At 41.7% G+C, this 20,867-nt stretch overlaps 1 protein-coding gene across 1 annotated transcript in view; it reads left to right on the forward strand.

Annotated features, from left to right (window-relative positions):
• Positions 1-20,867, forward strand: part of MYRFL (myelin regulatory factor like) — a 106,043-nt gene that overhangs the window by 33,081 nt on the left and 52,095 nt on the right. The window contains exons 3-10 of the mRNA XM_069489467.1: positions 2,285-2,352; positions 2,451-2,709; positions 3,464-3,555; positions 9,504-9,654; positions 14,466-14,661; positions 16,617-16,693; positions 18,031-18,141; positions 20,023-20,113. Coding sequence (XP_069345568.1) covers positions 2,285-2,352; positions 2,451-2,709; positions 3,464-3,555; positions 9,504-9,654; positions 14,466-14,661; positions 16,617-16,693; positions 18,031-18,141; positions 20,023-20,113 — 1,045 coding nt within the window. The remainder of the gene's footprint in view (positions 1-2,284; positions 2,353-2,450; positions 2,710-3,463; positions 3,556-9,503; positions 9,655-14,465; positions 14,662-16,616; positions 16,694-18,030; positions 18,142-20,022; positions 20,114-20,867) is intronic.

A 20,867-nucleotide genomic window follows, 5' to 3' on the forward strand; every position in this document is an offset into this window, starting at 1 on the left:
CTTGCCCTCAACTCTATTTTCCTGTTATTCGGGCCAGAAAGACTGTGGGTTTCCATTGGAGTTTTAGCTGCTCTGTGGTTTTGACGTCAACCAGCCTTCAGGCTAAATGCTGTAAACAAGTAACTCACTATATGAGTGGGTTCCAAGTTTTAGTACCGCTTCAGAATCTTCTTGCTTTTATCAACTTTCCAGTGTCCTCTTTGATTAATTTTTTGTTTGTTTGTATTTTTCTTGAGTTTAGAGTGCTCGTCTGTGGAAGGGTCAGGTGTAGTAGGAGTTTACCAGTCATAGCAGAAGTAAAAGCTCTTTGTGATTCTTTTGCATTCCTTATTTATCTGGTTGTTGGTTCTCTGTCTTTAACATTAAAGGCTTGCTGAAAATGTCTGATCCTGCATTGTTTGCTGCTGTTTAAGAAGTTTTGTGTGCAAATCATTATTCTTTTTTTTTTTTTTCTTTCTTTCTTTCTTTTTTTTTTTTTTTTTATTTCATCTTGTTATGGGAGATACAGAATTTCAGGTTAATCTTAAAGGATGAATTTCTTAGTAGAGTGATGGGGCAGAGACAGGCTATTTTCCTGGCAACTTCAAATTATCATTTTCTCCCCTGAGTACATTCAGTTTTTCCTGGGAACAATATTCCCATTCTTACTTGTGGGAAATCTGCAAAGCAGAGTTGAGGAAGAGTTGCACAGTTCAGTGTTTAGATTTTTAATTAATTCTTCTATTTTCTGCCCAGGAGCTGACTCAAGGCCTTAACTGTGCCTATTTAACTGTATCGCAGTTTCTCTGGGTCTGTTTCTCCAGAGAGTGAACCTTTCCAACTGTGTTGGGTGATGGAGGTAGCCTTACAGGGTGGGGAAGCCGATCTAGGGGTCCAATTTTTCTTACCCAAACCTTCAACCGAGCCTTTTGTTTTCAGCTTTACCCTTATTCCTGAATTCAGAACATCATGGTGACTCCAACTTCCTGGGCTTTTATGGAGTTTTGTTTGATTGGAAAACTTCTTGTTGGCTAGCTATGTCCCCTTCACCATCTCCAGGCAGTTTTGTTTTTCCTTTTTCTATTCTACTAGTTCAGCTACCATCCATTCTATTCTGTCTGCTGCCATGTTATTGCAATATAGTCTGCTGTGATCAGCTTACGTACTCGGTATCCTTTTGCATTTATGCCTCCATATTCCTTTACATTCCTTTGGGTGGTGTTTCTGGAGGAAGGTAAATATGTGTGCTCGCTTCCCTTATTAATAGGAAGTGAATAAATTATAAAGAACCAATTTGAGGAGAAAATATGACTTTTCCAGTAAATGATAAAAGCAAGCTTTTCTCTTCATTGTATTATGTTGGAATTTTAAACAACCAAGAAAACAAGATAGCATACTCTCCAAGAAAGAGATTCAAGTAGAGGGTGGTGGTGCTTATGTATGGATGTAGAATCAGAGATTCTGAGCTATAAGGAACTTGTAGATCTTTTGGGACAGAAGTTGTCACACTTTTTTAGTGGTAGTATACATTTTTTCAAAAATGAAATTTTACTTGCACTTCAATATATAAAACAGAAAAAAGTTATTTTCTCCCCAGCCATTTAAGTGTTCTTTCGTAAAAATCCTGATCTCCTTTCAAGAACTTTGGGATCCCCTGGAACACAGATGGAAAATCATTGCTTTAGCAATATCAATTTACATTGCCTTAGCCCAAAGAATGTATACAACCATCTTTCTGGTATAAGTGCATTGAGAATATTAAGCAATAATAATTTAAAAAATATCTTTTATTGATACACAATAGATGTACATATTTTCAGGGTACATTGATAATTGAATACATTCATATAATTTGGTAAAGATCAAATCAGTGTAATTGGGATATCCACCACATTAAATATTTCTCTTTTTTTGGAAGCAGTAGTATTAATTAAACTTTATTGAGCACTCATTGTGTTTGGGGTATTATGTTATGGGCTTTGTGTACATTATTTCATTTAGTTCTCACAACAACGCTGTGAGACAGATATAGTAATTATCCCCATTTTGCAGATGAGGAAATGGAGGCCTCGAGAGGTTAAGTACTTGTCTATGGATCATAGCTAGGAAGTGGAAGAGCTGGAACTCAAAGCCCACTCTCTTGACCATGACATGACACTGGGCATGGTCTGATGGGCTTTGCCCCCATGTCCCCAGCACCTGGAGCCATCACTGGGTGCTGTACACTGAGGGCTGCCTCCTGCTGTGACAAAAATCTAATGGAATAGAGTGAAACAAAAGAGCAATGCATGTCTCTAATCCTCAGGCAACGCCAGCTCCCAGATACCCTACCCTATTCTGCATCAGACTCATACTGTCCTCCTCAGGTCAAAGGTGAGTGTCACCCACCTTCTGCACCTCTTGCACTGTTACTCCTCTTCCTGGACTCTGGGTGGTGAGAAAGAGAGGCACGTGTCGCTGTCTTCCCCCAGGTGCGTGCTACCGGACCCTGAGGCCTGGCGCTGGGAAGACGCCAGCTACTTTTCTGCACGCCGCAGCCGCCCCTAGGATGCCGCCCGCGCGCCCCCCGCAGAGCACCTCTGGATTGGGCGACCCTGGCCAAGCCCACGGCGGCTTGCACAACTGCTACCCAAACAGCAGTCATCCTGCCACCCCTCTGGACCAATGCGTGTCCTGCCAGCCGGGGATCAGTGGTTCTTACCATCAGCAGCCTCTGTGCCACAGCCCCGGGTAAAGGGAAAGATAATGAGTCGCCAAAGACGCCGGCAGAGAGCCTCAGCGCAGCCTCTGGCAGTGACCACGCTGTCCAGGAGATGGCAGTGTTGAGACGTGCATGGGACGTGGCGCGGTCCCGGTGTTCTTGGCTCAGATAATCTTTTAATTAAAAATTCACTAAACCCAACGTCCTCATTCAAGGAAAAGCTAAAGTGTCAGAAATATTAACATATAAGAAGCTTCTGGGTGACGGAGGAAGCACTGTTGGCATATGTAGCCTCAGCAAGACTATTCAAGGGAATTGTGAGTTCTCAGAAAAATATGTCAATGAAGCAGTAACTTATATTCTTTTCTTCTCTCTTCCCTCCTCTCCTTCTTTTCTCCCTTTTATTCACTTTTCTGGATATTTAGGGTGGTAAAAGAGTAAAGGCCATCAAAAATTGTGGTAAAACTCCAAGTGAAAAAAATTTTCAGGTGTAAAATGTATACCTATATTTTATGTCTGGATCTTCTTCTCAATGAGCCTTCTGCCTTTCTACCTTTGAAATGTCAGTTTATTTTTCAGGTAGGTGAATCTCAGATCCCTTGGGATAAAAAAAAAAAAACCCCAAAACCTTAAGTTTCAGACAAGTAGAGCTCAGGGAACCTTAACTAATTGGAATGAGATTCAGGAAAGCAGAGAAGAGAGTCCTGGGAAATTAAATTTGATTTAATGTAACATGGACAGCAAAGAATTATTCTAACATTCACTTTGGTTTCTTGATTTTAGAGCCTCATTGCCTCCAACCAAGAAGAGGAAGTATTCACAGGCGCTGGAGGACTCTGAGGACTGCCGAGTGTGGGGCCACCACCCCAGACCAAGTGAGCAGACGGGGCTGGTGACAAGGTCGATGCCATCCACGCCTTTCAAGGCTTCTTACCAGCCTTTGAGCAGCCCTAGAAAATTTTCCCTCTCGTGGATGGGCAATGATAGGATCTGAGAGTTTGTTTCTTCCCTCTTGACATATCTTTCCTGCAGGTGAGGTCACACGGGTGCCTCCAGGAATAGATGCTGTTCTTGCTCTCTGGTGCAGGTGAAACGCCAGTCTTTTAATTTCAGGCACCATGTGTCTCAGAGGACCCAGGCTCCAGGCCTGTGGCAGCTGTGTGGTGTGGCAGTGACCTCAAGACCTGCCGTCGTGTCCCGTGCATTGTTCATGCAATCCTTCTCCCTTGAGTGTGCACAGAGCTATGCGAGGACCATCCTGGTAAATGCAGATTCCCACGCAATCTCTGGGGCCTGAGATCTGCCTTTCTAACCAGTTCCCAGTGCTGCTGGTTCACGGCAGGCACTCTGAGAAGCAAGACCCTGGAGGATTCTCCAGTACAGCAGGAAGGTGGAAAGTTGAGGGTTCCTCATACTCACTTCAGATTGGCGAGTGCCCAGTAGGTCTCTGAAGTTTTGTATGGTCATTTTAGAAGTCCTTCGTCAGAATCACCCGATGCCCAGGTGATCAGCCTACCTAGTTTTTTGCCTTATGTAACATCCGATGTGACCTGATGAAGTTGCAAACTCATTGGTCTTTTGGAGCCTGAAGCCTTAAACTTCAGAATTTTCAGAGTAAATACTATGGCACTTAGTAGGAAAACGGGTAATACTCCAAGCCAACTCTATTAGCTACTGTACATACTGAAATGTGGGCAGTGTGAACAGTGCCCCATCTCTTCTATCCTGATATGTCAGCTTGGCAAGAAGTCCAAGATTTCCCTCTCAGGAAACCCCCTCCCACTAGTGTCCCCAAACTCTAGAGGTTTACACCACCCTGAAAGGAGACATGTGGTGTGTCCTTACTGAAGTGGAGGAAAACGCAACCTCACCAGCTGGGGTTGCTCCCCTGCCTTTAGCAGTCTCACAATTAGAGCTGATGCTCCGAGGGACATCTGGTGTCAGCTCCGGCATGGGCTGTGGATGACGACAAGTCCCACCCATCAGCATCTCCTGGCAGTGCTGTGTCCGAATCGCACTGGGCATCCAGCCCTCGTATAAATGAAACCTTTAACTGCTTCCTTTCTCCTTTTGCATGGATCCACTGTGGCTGGCAGTTGCTCGACTTTTCTTTTCCCAACCCCAGCAACACGATGCTAATGAAAGCCCCCTTTTTGGATAACGCAAAGCTCTCTACATACCTTCCTATGCAAGGTTATCCTTTCAGGGATCCCTGCAGCTAGCCTGAAGCTAGCTGCTTCATGATTCTCCAACATAAAAGGCTGAGTAAATTCCTAGCCAGACGAGGGAACCATCTGTTCATTCTCCTACAGACTCACCAGCTCACTAAGGGATACAGGGCGAGTCACTCAACCCTTCCAAGAGTTTCCTCACCACATTAGATTGTTGCTCAAATCGTCCTGGCCATTCCAGAGTGAAGCGCCATCCTGTGATGGTTCTCTGCTGCCTGGCCCAGAGACGGCATGGAGTTTTCACCATCTTCAGAGAACAGCCGTGGGAGAGTAGCTGAAACGTCTCAACACATAGGAAATCCTGTGGCCTTTGCTTAAGTCCCATTTGCAGGTCACTGAAAAGCTGACTAAAGATAATTGGTTCCAGACAACAGTTCCACAGTGAAAATGAGCAGGTTCCCAGGGCCAAACACAAACGAACAAACAAAACAAAGCAAAGACTTAGTTAACCCAAATGCCACGTTTTCATTGCAGTTTATATTTTTAGCAAAAGCTTTCCGAAGGATAACTCCTATTTGATGTTGCAGAAGCCAGGGGTTTTTACAGAGGTCCTGGGGAAACAGCATATTGGTAGATGAAGGAGGAACTTATGCCAGTCTTACAGGCAGGAGTAGGATTGATTGGAAATGTTCTAACCTAAATCAGTGGACAAGTCTTTTCTGGTGAACTTCTCCCAAGTAGTACACTTTGGCCAAGGGTTCCAAGAGCCTCGTTTATAGGGCTGAATACGTAGATTACTGGGTTGGTGTGAGCATATGGAAAATCGTGCTTAGCAAGGAAGCTGCTGGTGGAGGGGCTCCTGCTAGCTGGGTCCTGGCCCCACCTGGTTTGAACCTCAAATATAACAGGGCTCATTGTCTTCCTGGGAGGCTTCAACCCTCTTAAATTTTAAACCTCACATATGAAAGCATTTTCCGGCCCCAGAGTCATGGCTTTGGCCCACAATGAGAGGTACACGGGCTGAATTCACACTGTGGAGTCGGAAAAGTCACCTGTCTCTTCTCTCCAGGAATTGGGGACTCTCAGAACCCAACTTTTTTTGATTATCAAATGAAAATCATCATTTTTACTTTACCCATCTCCAGGATTTTTTTAAAGTAAGGTGTACAAAAATAGTTTGACAGGCGTTCAAATTCCAGCTGTCAGTTTTCTCCAAAGGGCTGGGACCTGGGCCTTTTGCTGCCCTTCTTCACATTTCTCTCCACTGTTACATTTTCTCAAGAGATCTGCAGTCTAGCAGGAAGGGAAGAGGAAGGTTTGAATCCCCTGTCTTCCCGTATCTGTGATGCTGGGAGAGTTATTTCAGATCTCTGAACCTCAGTTTCCACGTTTGCTAAGTGAGATCAAGAATCCTCACCTCATCACCACTTTAGAAATATGTTTGGCAGTATCCACTACAGCATGTCCTAAAATACAACCAGTGATTCCACCCAGGAACATACCTGGCAGAAACGTGTACCCATGCCCACCAAAAGACATGCTTAAGAATACCCATAGCAGCATTATTTGTAATAACCACAAAATGAAAATAGCCCCAATGGCCATCAACAGCATGACAAATTGTGGTATATTTATAAAATAAAGTGCAATAAGGCAATGAAAATGAACAGAGGATTGCCATTTGCAACAGTAATGGTTGAATCTCATAAACATAATGTTGGGCAAAAGAAGCCAGCACATAAGTGTACACAGTGTACCGTAGTATTATTCCACTTTTGTAAACTCCTCTATAGTGCTAGATGTCAGGATAGTGGTCAGTCTTGGGCAGAAGAGAGTAATTATTAGAAGGGGACGTGGGGGTGTGCCCTGGAGAGTTAGAAGCATCCTATTTCTTGATCTAGTCATAGTTACACAGAATTCATTTTATACAGAAGTATGTAGTTGTGTACTCATGATCTATGTACTCTTCTTTGTGTATCTTATACTTCAGTAAAGACAGTTTATTGAACTAAAGGATCCTTACCTTGGAGATGATTTAAGGAATTGACGAAATACCCCGTGAAGTGTCTGGGACAGTCCCTGTGGTGCAGACAGCACCCAGAGTAGCAGATATTATTAGTAGTATGAATAAGAATAAGTCCCAGCATTAGGCTCAGGCTCGCGCCTGGAATTTCAGTGTGGGCCTGGGATCTCAGTTACCGGTCCCTGGGGTTTTACCAGCTGATAACCATCTCCCAGGGAAGCCACAACCATGTCACCCCTGTTGGAATGGCTGCTCTGATATCCTTGCTGCTGTGACAGGAAAGAGCAGGTGATGCTGTTATCCTTGAGGACAATGCCCCCTGCCTGCCATCCGCCCTCCCCATCAGTGTCTGGAGGAGCAGAGCTGGCTTTTGGTTGCTTACCTGGCGGCCTTGACCTTGCTGTCACGCTTGAGTAACAAGGGCCGGAGTTAGCTGGTATTTAGTCAGGTGCGTGAGTTAGTTATTTCACATCAGATAGAGTACCATGGAGGCCTAGAACAGAAGTATTTCCCAAGGCTTCTTAGGGATAAGCGAGTCACCTGAGCTGAAACAAGCACAGGTGATAATGATAGTGCCAGTAATAGTACCCAAAGGCACCATTGTTTAAACTCTTACCGGTGGCCGACCGTGTGCTGTACACTTTACAGACATCGAACCCCTTCAGCAACCCTAACGAGTGTCACAGGATTACTCCCATTTTGCAGATGAGGAAACTGAAGCTCAGAGAGCTTAAATCATTTTCCTAAGATCGTTCAGTCATGCAGTGTAGAGTTGTGGTTCAAACCTAGGTCTATCTTCACCTGAACTCTAAGCTCTTAACCCCTCCTCGACCCTCTCTCTATTGTAGGAGAGAGGAAGGAAAGAAGGAAGAATTAGTTCCTCCCTTTCTCTGAATTTGGTGTAAGCAGGATAACCATAAAAGGGTTTCTTTTTTGGAAAAGATTTTAGACCAGGTAACTTTTGGAGGAGCAAGGGCATGAGGAGCGCCTTGCATTGCTCACCTCCAGGGTTCTTAGTGGGAAAAAAGCTTTTCTGGATTTTGAGAAATCTTTTCAAAATGGATGTTTTATAAAAACCAAAAAGAATGCATGTTTTGTTTAGGTGACATTTAATAGTGATACCCCAGGAAAAATAGATATTTTTGTGACATTCGGGATCAAAAGCAACTTGAAGCAGCTCTATCTATTTATTTTAGGAAGTCTTCAGTGGAAGTATAAAGAAAGGAAAAGTTAGATGAGAAAAAACAATCCATCCCCTTTCTCCTGCATTTTCCAAACCGCAGGCTAAGTGGACACATTCAACAGGAGCCGATGTCCTATTTCTATGTTATTGCTGACAGCCCGCCCCTGGGCTTTTGAATGCCCACTATTTCCCTTTCCCTCCTGATGCCAGGCATGAGTGATGGTAGGGGAGTTAGGAGAAGAGGGAAAAGGCAAACATACCAATAGCACTTTACATAAAAATTATCCGAGGTTGGATTGTATGGTTAGGGAAGCATACTCAAATTAAGACATACAACTTGCAAAGATTATGCAAAAATAGTAGGTTGCAGATGCAAAATTGCTCTTATTTGGCCATTTTTGGCATACAAAAGTGGTAATTTCATATAGTTGATATTGTACACTAACAGGGTCTTCTCTCTTACTTTATCTTGGTTTTAGCTTCTGAAAGTGCTTTCACTTCTATTATCTCATTCTCTCTGCTTGTATAATGTTGCATGATAGCAGCACATATGTTTTTAATTTCTACTTTGCAGTTGAGGGAAGTAATACTCAAAGTGAATAAATAACTCCTCTAAGTTCAAAAAGCTAGTTGGACCACAAAATCTTGGTACCATGGAAGACCTGTAAAAATTAGAATATATTGGTTGCAATTAACAAAAACAAACAAAAACCCAAAAACCTCAAACTGCCTTGAGAAAACAAGCAAAGTAAAACAAACAAACAAAAAACAAAACCAAGGGATCTATCATTGGCTCTTGTAACCCAAGAGTTTAGGATTGGATCCCAGAACTCAGATCACATCATCAGGACTGGGTGCCCTGCACTCTTAGCTCTGCCTTCTGCTTGCTGTGCGGGCTTCATTCCCAGATGGGCTTTTCCCTCGCGTCCCAAAATGGTGCCAGCAGCTCTTGGGGATGTATGTCACAGGTTCAGACTTCATGGGAAAAGTGAGCATCTTTGAACCTACATTTCCTGAAGTGAGGAGATCCACTCTGCTTGGATTGGATTGAGCCGCACGTTCCCATCTGATGCAAGTACTGATGCAGGTACTGAATGACGTGCTTTGATCAGCCGAGTCCCTGCCCTCCTGGCACTGGGACTGGACTTCACTGGAACCACACAGACTGGACACGAGGAAACGCTATGCAGGAAGTAGGGTAGACTGATATTGGGGATGAAGTTTCCAACAAGTGTCTACCACCTCCTCTTTGAGATCACGGACCCCAAGCTCCTTCTTTTCCAGATGAGGAACTGAGGCCAGCAGCACACTTCCTCTCCCTAGCACTTGGCACTTCCCACGTGGTCACTCTGCCCCACGTATGGCCCACTCAGCTGCATGCTGCTGTACGTGAGTCTAGGAAGAACAGTCTGGTGGGAAGTCTCTAATCCACCTATTTCTTTGCAGTGACAAGTAGGAGCCACAGCAGTGAAGTACAGAACCATGAGAGTGAGGGACAGAACGGGATGCCCGTGGACCAGTGCTCTCCCGTTCTGAAGTGGCAGCCATACCAGAGTGATCCTTGGCATAGCTTGTTAAACAGTCATTACGAAAAACTGTAAGTGGCCGTAGCAAGGCCTTAGGGTGGGCTGGAGGGTGAGGGGAGAAAGGTGATACTAAACCAAGTGCTGGGGCTTTGATGTCACCCCTGGCCAAAGAGACAGGTGAATGAGAAAGTGTCTGTGTTACTGCTCGTGTTTTGCATCCTAACAAATGAAGAGCTGAGACATGAGTTTCTGCCCTTCAGGAACCCAGATTTGTGATTCTATCTCATTATAATTTGCCCACTCAATGATGAACGAAGAGGAAGTCTTTCCGGGATCACATGCCCAGTTTAAACTAAAAGCTGGAACATGGAGATTCCCCAAATCACTAACATTTAATCTTGCAGTTAATTTACAATATCATAGAATACTTTTCTTGGGACCACATTAAATGGTTAGCCCATGACCACCCTCGACAACATGCTGCAAATCAGCATTGCCAAATTCTTTGACAAAATATCCTGCAGCTATTGTGGTAGGTGGTTTCTTTGTATTAAGACACCAAAATCAAATCATATGATATATCCTAAAACTGGAAAAGTTTCACCCTATTTTTATGACATTATAGTTTCACAAAAGAAATGTAGACTCATGCATTATTATCCTTAAACATCCTTTAAACCATCTCTTTATTCTTTGGGCTATAATTTACCTACCTAAATCTTCTAGAATTTTCATTAGTTATAAATCTTTCTTGAAACACTAAAAAATGTTAATGATTAAAGAATAGGATTTTCAAGTTATAACTATAATATGAAATGAGAAATGTTGGGCTATAAACTTGAAGGCCTTCTTGGTATTTTCCAAATTCAAATATAGTAAAACTTATCACTAGGAATTTTATGTTGGATGAACTAGAAGGAAGAAATAGTTTCCTTACAAATCTATGGAGTTAATCAGACTTTGGGAGTTGGTATATTTAATAGGAGGCAAAAGGAAGATAATTGCTAATTGTATCACTGAAATGTCATGAATTTATGTCTTTTACACTGTATGCAATTAGAAAAAGAAATGAATGCTCTGTAGGTCTTGGCTTTGAGTCTTAGCCTTCATTTGATTTTCTTTTGAGGAGCGTTCCATGTTCTATCTTAAATATGAGCACCGAGGTATGAAACAGTCACACACAGGCACAATGTTTTAATTAAAACCTTTAATGCCTCCCGGCCTCTATGCACCAAGTTCTTCAAGTATTCATGGTAACTGTCATCTCTCTTCTTATTTAAAGAGATATCTGCGTTTATTTGAACAGCCTATCTCTGCTCCAAAGGTAGATCTAGGTCTAGAAAAAAAGAACACAGAAGGTATCAACTCAAAAGTATAGAAGCAGATTTATTTTGGATGTTTAGCCATAATTCATTTTTCCTAAGCAAAAAAGAAGGCAATATTGATCGAGATGAAAATTTGGCCCCTCCTGATTTTATTACTTATATCACTGAGACAGAAATATCACTGTTCTTTTCTTCAATAGTTACGTCTAATTTGTTACAAAAATATTATTCCCCTAAATTACCTAAGGACAATAAAGTTAGGACATTAAAAATTTATCAAATATTTTTTTGAATGATATTTTAAACCTGTATTATCAAAGAGCTTTTAAAAAGTTAAGTATAGTTGACTTTACACTTAACTTTTGATATCAAAAGCAGAATTGCCATTCTTAGGTAAATAGATTTCTATAATCAGAGATTGGTGTTTAAGGTTCAGAATAATCTTCCACAGTATAATTCTTGTTAGTTGATTAAGCTTCTGCTCCCATCCTTAGATTTCAGGCTAATGCTCATATCTGGGCTGTAATCCTAACCTTCTTCCTTCAGAGTTTTTGAGAGTTTAGCACAGAATATCATTTAAAAAATTTTCTTCTTTCAACCAAGACAGTTCTTATTACCCTTGTGGTAAAATCTATATAATTCTATCCATCTAATCTTTAGATGAGCAAGTAAGCTGGTTAATTCTAGAAATCTGGGTCAATATAAAGTTCCCAGATGGCGTAAGACATGTGATCTTTATCAAATTCTTCATTCAGTGGATTTTCTTTTTGCCGCCGGCAGGCACTGTGATTGTGGAGCCTTTGACCGATTGGCTACTTGAGGGTAATCAATGACCCAGTAACTTGATCTATCGGAGAGGTGCTCAACTTGCAAAAAACATGAATGCTCTTTTCCCAAGAGACCCATTAATATTTTCTGTTTCTGGAATTAGAAAAGTATGGAAACTCTATGTTGTTCATTATAACGGCAGCCATCCGAGCTGAGATCCCAGGTTGCAAAGATCTGTACAGTAGTAGAGTAGTGAGTACTGCCCCCCTTGGCTTGTAGTCCTGGGAAAGAACTTCTTTCTTGGAAAAAACCCCACATTTAGGAACCTCGATGAATTAAAAACCATGCTTCATATCTTCAGTATATAAGGGGAAAATTCACCAAAGAGGTTTTCAACTTTTATATTCTCTATTTGATAACATTATGGATTTAATATGTTTTATTTGGATTAACATATTATTTTTATTTATTTATTTTTTATTTCAGCATATTATGGTATGGGGGTACAAATGTTTAAGTTACATATATTGCCCTTGCCCCACCCAAGTCAGAGCTTCAAGCGTGTCCATCCCCCAGACGGTGCGCACCACACCCATTAGGTGTGAATATATTCATCCCCTCATTCCCCCTCCCACCTGCCCAAAACTTGACAAATGTTATTACTATATGTGCACATATGTGTCGATCAGTTAATACCACTTTGATGGTGAGTACATGTGGTGCTTGTTTTTCCATTATTGTGATACTTCACTTAGAATAGGTTCTAGCTCTATCCAGGATAATACAAGAGGTGCTAGATCACCCTTGTTTTTTGTGGCTGAGTAGAACTCGGTGGTATACATATACCACATTTTATTAATCCACTCATGTAATGATGGGCACTTGGGTTGTTTCCACATCTTTGCAATTGTGAATTGTGCTGCTATAAACATTTGAGTGCAGATGTCTTTTTTATAGAATGTCTTTTTTTCTTTTGGGTAGATGCCCAGTAATGGGATTGCTGGATCAAATGGTAGTTCTACTTGTAGCTCTTTGAGGTATCTCCATATTACTTTCCACAGAGGTTGCAGTCCCACCAGCAGTGTATGAGTGTTCCTATCTCTCCTCATCCACGCCAACATTTATTGTTTTGGGACTTTTTGATAAAGGCCATTGTCACTGGAGTTAAGTGATATCTCATTGTGGTTTTGATTTGCATTTCCCTGATGATTAGAGATGTTGAGCATTTTTTCCATATGTTTTTTGGCCATTAGTCTGTCTTCTTTTGAAAAGTTTCTGTTCATGTCATTTGCCCACTTTTTAATGGGGTTGGGAAGGGAAAGGGGAGAACGAAGCAATATGGTGCCTGCCAATTGGCTTGGGTCTGAGGGGTGGGAGGTGCCCCGAGGGAGCTGGGAGCCTGGTGCCCTGTCCACAAGAGGCTCACAGTTCAGCTGTGGCAGCCGTCTCTGGGCTGGTGTCTGCAGGTCTTTCCAGCAGCTTAGGAGCCCACCAAAAGTGTGAGATGCAAGGGAGGGGAAATTTAACCGCTCCACCTACCCTTGTTGCTGGTCTCCAAACCTCTTAGGGTTTAGACATTGTTGATACCTTTTTCCTTCCAGTTCTGCTCCACAACCTCTTCCTGGGGAGTCTCCTGTAGGTTCAGGCACCCTTCCTTCAGACTCTCATCCGGTCTATGTTTGTCTGCCTGTTTGTGTCTCTCACTTTCATCTAAAATTTTTCCTTCTTGCAAAGACACTCTGGCTGGAGGTGTTTCTCATCTGTCATCTTGCCTCCAATTGTATTAACATTTTAAAAGTATTTTATTAAACAGATTACAGGTTGAATTTTGCAATGCTTGGGACGAGAAGTGTTTCTGATTTCAGATTTTTTCAGATTTTGGAAATATTTACATTATACTTACCAGTTAAGCATCTTTAATCCAACAATCCAAAATCTGAAATGGTCCAATAAGCATTTCCTTTGAGCATCATGTTGGCACTCAAAAAGGTGTTGGAGCATTTGGAGCATTTCAGATTTCAGATTATTACATTAGGGATGTTTAACCTTTATACACAAAGCATTACTACTGAAAATAGCAATGATAAAACAAATAAAGCAAAAAGTCTGATTAGCCACCCCACAACTATCCCATTCTTTTCTGCAGAAGTAACCATTATAGTAGGTTTTCAGTTCTATTACCTAATTGGCAGAATAAAAAGTAAACTACCATACTCTAGTGAAAACTGGTTTCCAATTGGTAGTATGACTGGCTCTGGCTAAGTGGGTGTAAAAGCTGTTCCTAGTCATTCTGACCACTCTGCTTTTTCACGTGACCACCAATAGGGTGAATATTCAGTCATCTGAATGATTATTTGAGTATGGTGTTGCTGATGAAATTTAGAGACTTTTTTTCAAGAAGAAAAGAGATTAATTCTATCCCAGATATTTCACAAGTCTGTGTAATGTGACTTTTCAACTGTTATCCTACATCTTTCTATTGTACTGTGGAGGCAAATTAAAAGTCTAGAAAGCACCAGGGGAAAGGCAGTTTGTGGAAACAATGCTTCCATTTGGCAAGAATTGTCCTCTTCCTCGTGAGAAGAGAAAAAGCTGGGAGACAGCCAGCTGTGCTTTGCAATATTATTTTCATTACCTTATTAAAAATTGAAGAAATCAACTGATTAAATATAGAACAAGCACTTTTCACAATACATTTTCTTGAAATGTTTACACAATTAATATTGTTAATGAAAGGAAATGTGTAGAAAATATTTGTAAAACTGGTTTCTTGGTTTCTCTTTTCACAGACCTGATGTGGGCTACAGAGTTGTAACAGACAAAGGATTTAACTTTTCACTAGCAGATGATGCTTTTGTTTGTCAAAAGAAGAACCATTTTCAGATAACCATCCACATCCAAGTTTGGGGAAGTCCAAAATTTGTTAAAACCCAAATGGGCATAAAGCCAATAGAAATGTTTTACTTGAAAGCTTTTGGAATTAAGGTATGTCTTTTATTTAGTTCAGTCAACATTATTAAGTGTTCTAGTTGTCTATTGCTTCATAACAAACCATACCAAAACTTAGTGACTTAAAGTAATGACAGTCCTTTATTTGGATCACAAATCTGCAACATGGTCAGGGCTCGGTGACGAAAATCCATCTCTGTTCAGAAGTCAACAGCTGGGGCAGCTCAACTGGACCATTTCCAAGATGGCTCACTCACATGCCTGTGAAGTTTGGGCTGGCCGTCAGCTGGAGCTTAAATGTGGCACTAGCTGGGAGGTCTTAGCTTTCTTCCATGTGGACTTCTCTATGGGATAGCTTGTGCTTCCTCAGACTATGGTGGATGGGCTCAAAGAGTGAGCATTCCAAGACACAGGAAGTGGAAGACGCCAATTTCTTATGCCTGGGCTAAGAAAAATGGCACAACATGACTTCACACTATGGTTTTGTAGTCTTCAGTGTACACATCTTGCACTTCTTTTACAAAACTTATTCTTAATTATTTTATTTTTATTGATACTGGTGTATTTTCACATGGAATAGATAGATAGTTTTTATCAGGTTCTCAAAAAAGTCTCTGACTTAAAAAAAAGCCAAGGAACCACTAATTTAGTTTAACAGACTGAGGCCCAGTAACGTTACACAATTCATCCAAGATAGTAAATGATGGACCTGGATTTAGAATGCAGCTTGTATGACTCCTGAGCGGTCGGAAAGTATTTATTAAAGTGTTACCTCATCTCCAGTTCCCTAGGGGAGGGGCATTCGTTATCTGCATATTTTATTCTGGTGCCTAACCTGGGGTTAGGCACTGAGTCTCTTAGAATATGGCTTGGCTGCTGCACACATCAGTTGCTCTTGCTCCAAACTGAGCTCTTAAACCAAACCAAAACAAAACAAAAATAAATACAAACAACAAACAATTATTTTTTTGATTATGGAAGTAATATGAGTGCATTGTGAAAATTTTGGAACATAATAGAAATGTATGAAGAAGAGATAAAATTCATTCATCTTTGGGATTCACCATGTGATAGCCTAATTTTTCTGTTATTAAAATTAATCTCATATTGCTAATATTATATTGTGAAAATAACATTACATATTATTAAGAACTCCATAAAATATTTACGAAGATGATATAGTTTTCCATTGTAGGAATGTATCATATTAATTACTTTATTATTAGAAGTTTTGTTTATTTCTAACTTTTTATTGTTAATAAAACTACAGTGAACACTCATCTTTGCATGAGGATAAATTCCCAAAAGGGAATTTACACATTAAAGAGGTGAACATTATTAAATTCTTGATATGGGCTGCCCAGTTACTTTCCAGAAAGATGGTTACACTGTGAACACCCACAAGCTGTCTATTGTAGGGCTGGTCTCACAGGACCTTGCCACTATTCACAGAACAAGAAGAAGAGTATGTAGCAGGTGCTGAATAAATGCAACTTTATATATTCTATTTATTTGTATTGTATATCATATGAATTTCTTCATATTAGAATGTAAGCTCCTCACAGGCAGAGAGTTTTGTTAATTTTGTTCGCTTCTTATCTCTAATGCCTAGAGCAGTGCCTGATACATAGTAGGTGCTCAATAAATGAATGCCTCCATGCACGTGTCCTTTGAACTGCTTTGCTCCTGATGCTTTAATCATCTATTAGCCCACTCTGTATTCACCGCTTACTCAAAATATTCTGTTGTCTTGTGTTTTCATCATTTAATTTCACATGTATTTATTCATTTTCTCACCAACAGTACACTGCTTTAAGGTAGGGACCATTGTCTTACGTATCTTTTCAGTAACTTGCCCCTCCTGCTCAGTGCCTAGAGTGGAAAACTAGCCTTAGAAAACTGTTTAAGTATTTGAACATTCTTTACTAATTAAGATTTTTATGAATAATTAATTTATTAAGTAATTAATTTACTTTTGTTGTTCCATACAGGTAGAAGCCACCAATCAAATAATTGCTATTGAACAGTCCCAAGCAGATAGGAGCAAAAGAATTTTCAATCCTGTTAAGTAAGAATTTCTTTTCTGAATTCCTTTGCAAATGTTTTGGGAAGAAGGCCTATCACCTGATTTATTTTGCCTATTTAAAATGAAATACACAGTAGAATCTATTATAAATTAGTGGGCTGGGTGTGGTGGCTCATGCCTGTAGTCCCATCACTTTGAGAGGCTGAGGTGGGAGGATTGCTTAAGGCCAGGAGTTTGAGACCAGCTTGGACAACACAGTGAGACCTCATCTCTACAAAAAATTATAAAAAAGATTAGTAATAATATGTTAATATTATGAACATATGTTCAACAAAAATAAAGTTGGTCAAATGCATTGAAGTCATTGCAAAAAATTATTTGTAAAAAGATCCATTTTAAAAATCATCATTATTTTTATAATCATTTATTCCTAACAATTTTGCTAACAACCTTAATAACAACTTTTGTGCCTTGAGATAGATTATGGCTAGATCTTCCTTTTAATTTTTCATTTAAATCAGCATGATGCCAATTGAATTAATTTCAAGGTCCTAGATCCATGCTGTGCTTACAATTCATTTTTTTCCCTTATTTTTTAAGCTACATTGATAGATGGCTGGGTGGGTTCCAAGACAGAGAGCACATACAACTGGTAGTATCCAAAGCAATATGGCAGTCCACAGCCAGAGTCCTCTCTGTAGAATGACTCCAAGTGAAATTTCCTTTTTGACTGATTTGGCTGGGATGCAGGAGAGACATCTCAGAATTCTGACCCTGAGTCAACCCCATGTGGGCTGAGAAGAAGGTGGGCCCACAGCCTGGACAGAGCAGAATCCCCTTGTACAAAGACAGCACTAACTTTGCCTGGTGCATCCGGTTCTCCCTTGCCCGGGTAGGCTGTGTGTGGCCCTCCTTTGGGGGAAGCTGTCTCTCACTGCTAGGCTAGAAGGCAAATATGTGACGGAGATGCAAAGTTCACAAGGAACCGAGAGGAATGCTTCGGTCAGGAGGTGAGTGCAGTCACAACAGCAGCGGCACGGCATGCATGGAATATCTTTTCTCCCGGTGGTGGAGGACAAAGAACCCACGTGCTGTGTAAGGAGCACGGGGCCCTTGTGAGTCAGAAACCCCAGGCTCACGCCTCTGTTAACAGAGCGTTTCTTATTCGTACCATTTGCGTTGTTCCATGGCCTTGCCTGGCACCTATTCCTAACCATGCTGTGGATAGTGATTAATAATCTGTGTCTAGAATAAACTGTCTTCCGCACTGTGATGCAAACTGGGGCCCAAACATACCTGAGAGGCTGAGATTGGATTAGATGTGACCAGAGACTCCGTGTTCTCTTATAGTCTCTTGGTGTTTCTGCTGTTTGTTTTAGAATCGACCTATTGGCCGACCAGGTCACCAAAGTAACACTGGGACGATTACACTTCAGCGAAACCACAGCAAATAATATGAGAAAGAAGGGAAAACCAAATCCTGACCAGAGGTACTGGTTTTCCTGTGTACATGTAGCGTGGCCGGGGACCTTATCTGACCAGGATGTGCCCTCCTGGGGCCTCTCTGATCCTCCTGGCCCTACCAGCTGGCACACTGGACCTCCCTAAGCCACTTTCCTCTCTTCTCCACTCTCCCAGTTCATGAACATATCTCCTTTACCTCCTTTCTTCGCCCATCTTCACGCTCTGCGATGCCCACTCCCCTGGCCAGCCCTAACTCTGCCTGCCTTGATACCCTCCATTATTCTCCCAGTGGTCTCCAATATGTTTGGCACCAGGGACCAGTTTTATAGAAGACAATTTTTTTATGGACTGGCATGGGATGGGGTGTCATGGGTGTCGGGGCAGGGATAGTGGTGCAGAGTTCAGAGTTCAGGTGGTGATGTAAGGCCTGTTTTTTAACAGGCCATGGATTGGTACTGGGCCGTGGCCCAGGGGTTGGGGACTGTAGCTCTAAAGTGACCACCTGTTTATGTCTCATTGCCATCCGAGAATTGAGGCTTGACTGCATTTCTGAAAACTGTGTGGTGTGCTGGTCGCTCGTATAATGTTTTGAGTCCTGAAGCTCTGCTACAACCTTTTTGATTAAAAAAACAAACAAACAAAAACCCCCAAAAACCTTGCCTTTCTGATTTAGACCTCTGGTTCTCAAAGTGTGGTCCCCGGACTAGCAGAGATAGCAACATGTGGATGCTTGTTAGAAATGCAAGTTCTCGGGCCTCATCAAAGACCTACTGGATCAAAAACCCTGGAGATGGGGCTCAGCAATTTGTATTTTAACAAGCCTTCCAGGTGATTCTGATGTGTGCTCGAGTTTGAGAACCACTGGTTTTAGAACATAGGTTTTGGAGTTAGACAAAATTGAGTTTGAGTATTTGATAATGGCATTTACTAGCTGGGTGACCTTAGGCACGTAACTTAACCTCTCTGAGATGCATTTTCCTATCCTGTGAAATAGAAACAATAACATGGCCTACTCTAATAGGGTTGTTTTGGGGATCTAAATAAAATAATGTAGGTACACTGCTTAGTCCAGTACATGACACATTTTGAGCTCTCAATGGTAGCTAATATTAATAATGATAATTATTACTGATTTCCTTTAGATACAGAGGAGAACTCTTATTCTCTAGGAGTTGGACAATCTACAGTGTTACAGAGGAAAGTTGGTGAAGTTTTTTCATGTAGTTCTTAGGGCAGAAGCTTCTCTGATAGGAACAGTTTTTATTTTGACTTTCAAGCAATGGTCCCATCTTAAAATTATCTGACCAGTGGCACATATGAGGAAGCAATTGAAATAATAGTGATGAAAATTGGCTTGGGAGTAATTGGAGGGGAGGTTCACGCTAGAGTCAAGACCTGAGGATTTTGAAGGCTCAGAATACATGGCAGAGAGCAGGCTGGGGTGGGAAGGATGGGGGGGGGGGCGGCGCAAACCCTGCTGGGTCAGCCTCCATTAAGGCCTAGGTCATGTAGCTTGGGTGGCTCTGAACAAAGAGACCTCTAAGGCAGCTTCCTGTTGTTTGTGAGGGCCCTCCACAGCGTAGCGTGCGGTCTGTGCTGGGCCCAGGCCTCCACTGCGCTGTCTCCCCAGGGAGGGGGGCTGCTTTCCTGTTGCTCTGGGGCCTGCAAAACAGCTCACAGATACCTCCAACTGTGCAAAGGGCCAACACAGGACAATAGCAAGTGACTCAACTGCTCTCTTGTTTCACTAGGGGGTCAACTTAGAGCAGAAGGGAAAAGATGATCTTTAAATAAGCAAACTCATCTGGCTAAATTCACTATTGATTTACTGTCGGGTGGTATTTGATTGCTCAAATGATTTCTCCATTCCCTGATGTGTTGGCATTGGTCTGCTATCTCTGAATTAGATACTTCATGTTGGTGGTTGGACTGTATGCTGCTAACCAAGACCAGTTCTATCTGTTGTCTGCCCACATCTCTGAAAGGATCATTGTAAGGGTAAGCCCAGTTCTCTGACTTTTCTGGATCCCACATGCTTTTCTCCCTCATAGGTAGAATTTGAATTTTCAATGGCATGCTTAAAGTATGCTATTTCGATGATGATGATGATGATCATGATAGCAATAGCAGAGACTATTATTTTAGTTTTTACGCAATGGTTCTCAAACAGTGGCAATTTTGTCTCCCAGGAGTCATCAGGCAATGTCTGGAAACATTTTTGGTTGTCACAACTGACATCTAGTGGCTAGAGATCAGGATGCTGCTCAACACCTTATAACGTGCAGGACACCCCCATGACAAAGAATTACACCTCCCCAAATGTAGTGGTGTGAGGTTGAGAAATACTCTGTGTTCTAGGCACTGAGCTAAATAATTTATATATGACATCATTTTACATTGTAGTATGTTTACATTATATTCTTTACACCCAGAGGAACCGAAGCTTCAGAGGCTAAGTAATTCATCTGTGATCACAAGGTTTGTAAATGATAGAGCCTGGAAAATAACCCGGTTCTCTCTGACCCCAGAGCCCACAGGGTGGGAAAGTGGTAGGAAGGCATTCCGTGCCCCGGAGTGATGGGTGAGACCCGAGTTTCTGGGCCACTGCCTCCCACATAGCAATGGCTCAGCGCGTTTTGCTGAATGAATGATGGCTCACAGCTGTGGAGGGAAGTCTTGGCAGCCACAGAAACATAAAGCTGTTGGCAGCTGCAGCCGCAGCTGTGTGAGGTCAGGCTGGCCGCCGCTGAGA

This window comes from Eulemur rufifrons, chromosome 16 (assembly GCF_041146395.1).
Source record: "Eulemur rufifrons isolate Redbay chromosome 16, OSU_ERuf_1, whole genome shotgun sequence".
Taxonomy (NCBI): Eukaryota; Metazoa; Chordata; class Mammalia; order Primates; family Lemuridae; genus Eulemur; species Eulemur rufifrons.